Source organism: Astatotilapia calliptera, chromosome 15, assembly GCF_964374335.1.
Source record: "Astatotilapia calliptera chromosome 15, fAstCal68.1, whole genome shotgun sequence".
Classification (NCBI taxonomy): domain Eukaryota; kingdom Metazoa; phylum Chordata; class Actinopteri; order Cichliformes; family Cichlidae; genus Astatotilapia; species Astatotilapia calliptera.
In genome coordinates, this window is record NC_137436.1 from 21,988,685 (window position 1) to 21,996,133 (window position 7,449).

At 39.1% G+C, this 7,449-nt stretch overlaps 1 protein-coding gene across 1 annotated transcript; it reads right to left on the reverse strand.

Annotated features, from left to right (window-relative positions):
• Positions 1 to 745: 745 nt before the first annotated feature.
• On the reverse strand, positions 746 to 6,835 carry LOC113006834 (uncharacterized). The gene is made up of 10 exons (XM_026143033.2): positions 6,712 to 6,835; positions 6,179 to 6,517; positions 6,023 to 6,069; positions 5,791 to 5,932; positions 5,527 to 5,622; positions 3,266 to 3,352; positions 3,151 to 3,179; positions 2,941 to 2,997; positions 1,274 to 1,336; positions 746 to 1,090 (listed from the first exon to the last, which is right to left on the reverse strand). The coding sequence occupies exons 1-10, from the start codon at positions 6,770 to 6,772 to the stop codon at positions 974 to 976; spliced, it is 1,038 nt and encodes a 345-aa protein (XP_025998818.1). The 5' UTR covers positions 6,773 to 6,835; the 3' UTR covers positions 746 to 973.
• Positions 6,836 to 7,449: the final 614 nt, after the last annotated feature.

A 7,449-nucleotide genomic window follows, 5' to 3' on the forward strand; every position in this document is an offset into this window, starting at 1 on the left:
CCGGTCGTGACTGGCCGGTGCGCCAAAAGAAGGCACCTGGACATTTGTAGGACTTTGTGTGGGGTAATGGGGTCGTCGGGGACGACTGACCCCTGAGGTGGGGGCTATGTAGCGGGTCGGGGCTGTTCGGGGTTCTGTTTGTACAGTGATGTTTTGTTTGTGTTGCCATGGTGACAGGTGACGCCCTCTCGCTGCGACGGTGTGTCCTTCCGGGGGTCAGAGGGCGCCCTGTGTTGTTGTTGTTTTTCGCTGTGCTGTGGCCGCGCTGAGCATTAGCTAGCGGCAGTGTTTTCTGGAATTGTTAATAAACGGCTGTGCTCCCTGGCTAGCTCACGGAAGCAAGACCGAACGACACCTCCATCTCCTCCTTTTCTGAGCTCGCCACAATATTGATACTTGCTTTAAGTTATGGAAAAATACTGGTTCAGCTTTATACAATGAAATGTTTAAAATGTCTTGAGAGACAAAGAGAGAAAGAGACATTTATTTACACAGTTGTGTGCTAACCTAAAAAAGGAAACATAAACATGAATATCTGGTGTAATAATTGTGTTCTCTGTTCACCCAGCCGTCTTTTAGAGATTCTGAGCAGTTCATAGTCATGTAAAAGTAGCAACGAAACCAACTGTATTTTCATAAAATTGTAAAAAACGATAATTTTTTAATTTAGGTGTTGATGTTTCTTTGGTTGGGGGGGAGGGGGGGGGGGGCACGGGTTGCCTGTGGGGGTTTCAGCTCGGCACTCTTCCAATAACCAGCATTTTATTAAATCTCTTGGAAACATTAAGCTCAACATCCATGAAAACAACATTAAGACAACCTTGTGAAGCAATCTAGCTACAAACAGCAATAACTTAATTAGCATGTTGCTATCACACTGCCTCAAGTCAAAACCAAAATGTCCTTTTCATTAAATACGAGTCCTTTATTCGACTGCTTCATTAAATACGAGTCCTTCCTCCAACTGTGTGAGCTATGTGATTGCAACATTGACAGTAGAATAGAGGTTGCTGGGATCAGCAGTGGATGCAGAGGATGGAGCATTCACCATGCTGTAGGTCACAGTATCGCCTTCACCATCACGATGAACCTGAAAAACAAAAGGAATTTGTATGATACATAAACTAACATGAATAAATGAATAACGTTGAAGTCCTCAGTGCCTTATTTTGCAATTTTGATGAAAGTAATCTGAAGCCTATCAAAAATGTAATAGCTTCTTCCTCTGCACATATTCAACATTAATCATATTAGACAGTCTTTGCCAGCTTACCTGGGTTTTACTGTTGCTATTCTTGGTGTAGCTGATGGTGGCATAGGAAACTTCAGGCTCCACCTACACAATGAAAAAAAAACAGCAGAACATGCTGTCACCTCACTAATATGTGTGATGCTGTGTCACGTAATAATAACAACTCTTCATCTGCTGAACACTTCAAAACTCTTTAACTACCTTGAATGTCATATGCAGTGTTGGGAAGGTTACTTTTAAAATGTATTCCATTACAGAATACAGAATAAATGCCCCAAAATGTATTCTGTAACGTATTCCGTTACGTTACTCAATGACAGTAACCTATTCTGAATACTTTGGATTACTTAATATATTATCATGCTTTTTACAACAACGTGAATGTACTATTGCTGTGTGATTTATTACCATTACTGAAGGTCCGCGGCTCCGAACCTTAGTAAAGGGACCTCTGACTAATACGGCGGGGTCCGTGTTGGGCTTTTAGCCGAAAAATAGCTTTACTTTGTTGTGTGGGTCAACTTTTCTTGCGAGAGACAGAGAAAGGCGTTGAAAGGCTGCTCCAAAGGAACTTATTGTTTTCGGAGGAGAACACGGTGTACAGTCGAGTCTTAATAGCTTACTTACAACTGGGCTCCTCAGGCACTCTTCTTGGCTGCAGTGGTTATTATTATATTTACATGCTTCCAGCTCCCGTTTTTTCTCGATGACAACTCGTACCTTTCCACTCCCCTTTTTCTCCCTCCTCTTGCTCACAGACACGGGTATAACGGGTATGGCAGTCCATTCTCCCTGCAACACGGACTATACTGCCCATGATGCTACATTCTTTTGAGCTATTCTTGTAGCATTCTGCCTGTTAGCTTAGCACAACAACAACAACAGCAAAAAGGTGCTCTCTCACCCAGGAAACACACAGCCGCGCGAGAGATAGAGCGTCGCCCTGTAACCATGGCAACCGTAACGCTGCCGCCTGGAACAACAGAACGTAGCTGTCAAACAAAACCCAAACAGTCCTGACCCGCGACAATATGAAACAGGAAAGTACCGCAGTGTAATCCATTTATTTCAACAAAGTAACTGTATTCTAAATACCACCTTTTTAAACGGTAACTGTAACGGAATACAGTTACTCATATTTTGTATTTTAAATACGTAACGGCGGTACATGTATTCCGTTACTCCCCAACACTGGTCATATGAGGTGGCATATTGTGGTGACCTGCTCTACCTCCTGAGCTACAGGAGGTAGAGCAGGTCACCTGTTGATTGTAAGGTTGGTGGTTCGATCCCTGTCTCCTCCAGTCTGCATGCCAAGTATCTTTGGGCAAGATACTAACCCCAAGTTGCTCTCTGATGTATCCATCGGAGTATGAATGTGTAAGAATGTAGTTAGGAAGCACTCAGTTTAGAGAATGCATGGGTGTGAATGTGGTATGTTGTATAGAGCACTTTGAGTACTCTGGGAGAGTAAAAAAGCGCTATATAAGAATCAGTCCATGTAAACTGTCTCAAAATGTTATTTTTGCATTAAAACTGCTGTTCAGTGTTGAAACTGCTGTTCAGTTGCATCATCTTACTTCCTTATCCTTTCTATAGCTCCAATGTTTCTTATGCATTTATATTTAGAGAAAACATTAAAGACAAAGTGGTTTACACTTTGCTCTGGGTGTAGTGTGTGATCTCACCAAGTCCTGAATGGTTTGAGGAGCAGATTGAGTCTCTGTGGGCTTCAAACTCAGTCCCTGAAAAAGAAGACATAGTCCAGTTACATCTGGAGGAAAACTGTCTCTGTGATGCTAGTTTAGCTCGAGGTTAAGGCACCTCAATGATAAGCTGACATATTGCTTATTTAATGTAAGTTGAACAAACACTTAATTATGTATATTAAAACTCACAGCATTTTCATACTTCTGTGTTTTGTTTCCTGAAAAGACAAAAATATTCACTGTAAAACTCCACATTTGTCAAACCCTCTTGATCTATAAAAGTTTTATCTGTAAATGTTCTCACCCTTATTTTTCTTCCATCTGATGACAAACACAGCTGTTATTACCAATATAACCAAACCAACAGCTCCAGTGATGTACAATGAAAGAGCTGAAATAAAAAGTATATAATGAAACATAAAAACATATTTGGATGAAAGTTCTTACAAATGTTTGAAAAACTTTTCATGCAGCTTAATTGCATACAAAATGCGGTTAAAGTGACATGCTATATATGCACAATAACTTGATGAGAGTTGATGAGAAAAACATGAACTGCATGAAGGTTTAAATTCAGACGTGACTTTATAGGCAGAAACTGTCCGACTACATAAATACTAGGGGTGCAACGATATTCGTATCGATATTGAACCGTTCGATACAGTGCTTTCGGTTCGGTACACATATGTATCGAACAATACAACATTTGTAATTTATTTTATCAACTTTCCTTCTGACGATGCTGTCTGTGTTGAGCGCTCAGTGAATCTGTGTTCGACTACTCCGCCTAGCCTGCACTGTCGAGCGCAGATCCACTGAGCGCTCAACGCAAACAGCATAGTCAGAAGGAAGAGCGCAGGGCAAGCTAGCGAGACAGAAGTTAAGCTCTCCTTGCAACAGGCAAATTGAACCTCATTCAGATCTGGCGTTTGGAATTATTTTGGTTTTCATGTGACGTATGACCCTGAAGGTAAGCGAGTCATGGACTAAAGTAAAACAGTATGTTGGATGTGCCATGCAATGCTCAATTACATTGGTGTGAACTAGTGTGTTAGCGCCGTTAGCTCGTTAACGTGTTGGCCGTCTAGCCCCATGCACGGAGCGATCGGCGGTAGCTCGTTAACGGAGATTTGCCGTGTTGTGGCGTTAAGGTCATTTCAACGAGATTAACCTGAAAGCACTAGTGGGAACACAACGAATATGACTGCACATTTACGCCGACATCATCCTAGTGCAAAGACAAGTGGAAGCAGACAAAAAAAAGCAAGCATGCTACTAACTTTAGCCGAGTCATTTAGACAGCTGTTAGCACATGATTCTCCTTATGCTGCTGAGAATATAGCCCAGAAGAAGCGGATAGTATAGCTTTTATTTTGGAAAGAGCCATTTCTCTGTAATAAACTCTCTTTTCCAAAGATGAGTGATTCCTCAATCAGATACAGGGCTTGCAATATCGCTAGCCCGACGTCCCGGAGCTAGCGATTTTTTTCAGTCGGGCTGCCAAAATCTATCTCTTCCCTGCCCGTCGGGCTATTGTAGGAAGGAAAAATATATGTCAATGCTTTTGCATTCTTTCAGAAATGTAGCTGGGTAATTATGTCATTGGCATCGGTGAGCCACTGTCAATATGTGACATATTGAAGTCGCGTTTGAATTTGCGCTTGTTTTTTTGCTTTCACTTTGCAATCGTGCGAACTGTGTATAGAGAGCGACAGCACTGATCTGTGAGTGATGATAATTTGTGCACCAATTCCTCTGACATCGTCTTATTAATCGTTAGCTTACTATGCAAACATGACAAGTGAAATCTCCCGCAGCAAGCTTAAACATGTGAGAGGTTGATCGCGCAGAGAATCGCTGAGCTTATGTGAGTGCGTGTGTAAAAGCAGCAGGATATATATTTCAGTTCTGCTGAGCCAAATAAGACAGGTCAGGGTGAAGAAGTGACAGCCAAAGAAAAGCTTACCACAAAACGGAGAAGTTATGACAAATCAGACTATAAGGCAAAAAGAAAGTGCAGCTTTATGGTTTCATGGACAAAAGAATTTCTGTGGCTGCAATATGATGAGCTAAATAACCAGGGCTGCACATAAGTGGTCCGCAGGTGCGCATTCGCTGTCAAAATAAAAAACACGCACAAGGGTTAGGGTTAAATTTAAAAACTGTACTTTTGAGTTAAAATATATATTTATAATTTTAATAAATGACAAATTAAAAATGCATGAAATTTTTTTTGTATCGAAAAAATATCGAACCGTGACACCAAAGTATCGAACCGAACCGAACCGTGAATTTTGTGTATCGTTGCACCCCTAATAAATACATCTCCACTACATCACATCTCCAATGACTACAAAGATATTCAGAAGTGAATCAATCACTGAACTGCAAAAATCAATCATTTTCTGCTTCCTGTAAGATAAGAGGCTTATTTTGGATGTCTCTAATGTAATGGAACAAAATGGAAAATAAATATTTAAAAACAAAAGTTTAAAAGTCTTCTTAAAGCTCCAAACAAACAGATATTTTTGATGAATGTAGTCAGCTTAATCATCATAATCTAACCTGTAATGGAAGGACTACTTTTTGTTATTGTGGTTGTTTCTGGTGTTGTGTCGCTTTCAGATTTACTGTTCATTTTTGTTGTTGTTTTTGGGTCAACTGAATAAATGAAAAAATAGGGGAAAAGCATGTTCAAAATTTGTTTCATAGTGTGCTTTATATGTTTTATATAGAACAACATTTTTTCTGCTTAAAATGTTACATTTTTCTATCACATAAATATTTAAGGTGATTTTAGTCATTTTAAACATTTGATCAGGATCTCACCTGTTTCCTCACCTGAGGGCTGTGAGCTAAACACCTGTACTCTTCCTGATTTAGTATCAGTCACCTCACACTTGAGTATTTCATCCCTTGATGAGTATAAATAATTATTCTTCAGAACAGACACAGTAGTGGAGCAGTGAGTCTGTGAAATCACAATTTCTTTGTTCTCTTTGTCCACATCTTGACCTTTAAGCAGCCATTTCAATGTGTGACAACACTGTTCATTTCTCACCACAGAGCAGCTTAACGTCACCTTCTCAGTGTCCTTATGTTCAGTCACTGGCAACGATGGAGACAAAGACAGCTCAAATTAGTCAAGTTATCTTAATAACTATGATTGTTGTCATGTTTGAGAACAGTATGAAAATATTTTGATGTAAATACTCACAGGTAATAACAGAGAGATCAACCAACGACTGATGAACCAGAGTGTCCTCAGCTCGTGTTTTTCCTAGTTTGTATTGTTGACAGGAATAAAGACCAACATCCTCGACTGTGAGCTTCTTTATAAGCAGAGAACAGTTCACTGTAACACTCAGTCTGTCTGATTTAGTTTTGACTTTTTCACTAATCTGTCCAAGTGTGATCAGCTCTACTGTTGGTTTGCTTGTTGAAGTAAAGATCCAAGTAGTCCCATCACAGTTATTCTGCTCATCTATCACATTTAGACAAGGCAGAGTGACGTCATCTCCAACTTTCATAAAAATGGATGTTTCATTTACAGATACTGTTGAGAAGATTAAAGAGAAATGTGAAAAATAAATTAGAATAAAGAATTTTTTACAGTCAGACTGAAGATCATTTGAGATACATTTCTAAATAGAGCATGCTCAGCTGTCTTGTTTACTGTAAAGTTAGTGTTGGCAATAATACTGAAAACATTTATTTTAACTGCTATTAAAATGTTTCCTGTATTCTTACCTGCGATCTGAATCATCAGCATCCGACATAAAAACATTTGAATCCATCTGAATTCACCCATCGTGCTTCTCTGTCTCACTTCTTTTTTGTTCTCACTCTCGACTGTCACACCCTCTGAACTGATGAGTACTTAAAACTTTTGTACTTCCTGTCAGTAGCGAGATTTCACTTCCTCAGCAAAATGTCTTTAGTTCTCTTTTTTCCTGAAGTCTACATTTCATAAATGAGTATCTCACTCTTTGTATGAAATTCATGATGTAATTTTTTTTATACAAAGTGACGTTATATTTATATTTAGCAGATGCTCATTGTGTCCATTCCCACAGTGTATTTATAACAATGATGTGTATGGCACATCATTGTTATAAAGATTTTTTGGTGAAGGTGAGAAATGTATTTCTTCAACAGTTAAAAGGTCAAACTCCTTAAACCCAATAAAATTTGACTTTTGATGTCTGAGAGATTATTTTAGTTTATAAAACAGAGCAGATAAGATGATTTAGTCAACTGAAATCTTCCTGTTCCTTGTTCTTAATCTTAAGTAATTGCTTCCTGATGAAGTCAAGAGGAAGTGTTTTCTTCAAAAAGTGGCGGCAACAACATTATCAGAGCTCTTCAGGTTTGACTCTATAATAACAACTAGATAAACAAAAGAAACATAAATTGTTCAAATACAGAGGAGATGTGACTAAATTATTAAATTATTATTTCTAACAGAATTAAGGTTGAGCTGTATAT

Excerpts from the sequence above, each read along its gene's own strand:
- LOC113006834 (XM_026143033.2), bottom strand. The coding sequence starts at position 6,772 with ATGGGTGAATTCAGATGGATTCAAATGTTTTTATGTCGGATGCTGATG. Across the intron at positions 6,070-6,178 it reads TGATCTCTCTGTTATTACCT|TGACTGAACATAAGGACACT; the intron begins GTGAGTATTTAC and ends CATCGTTGCCAG. Across the intron at positions 3,180-3,265 it reads CAGATGGAAGAAAAATAAGG|GAAACAAAACACAGAAGTAT; the intron begins GTGAGAACATTT and ends TTGTCTTTTCAG.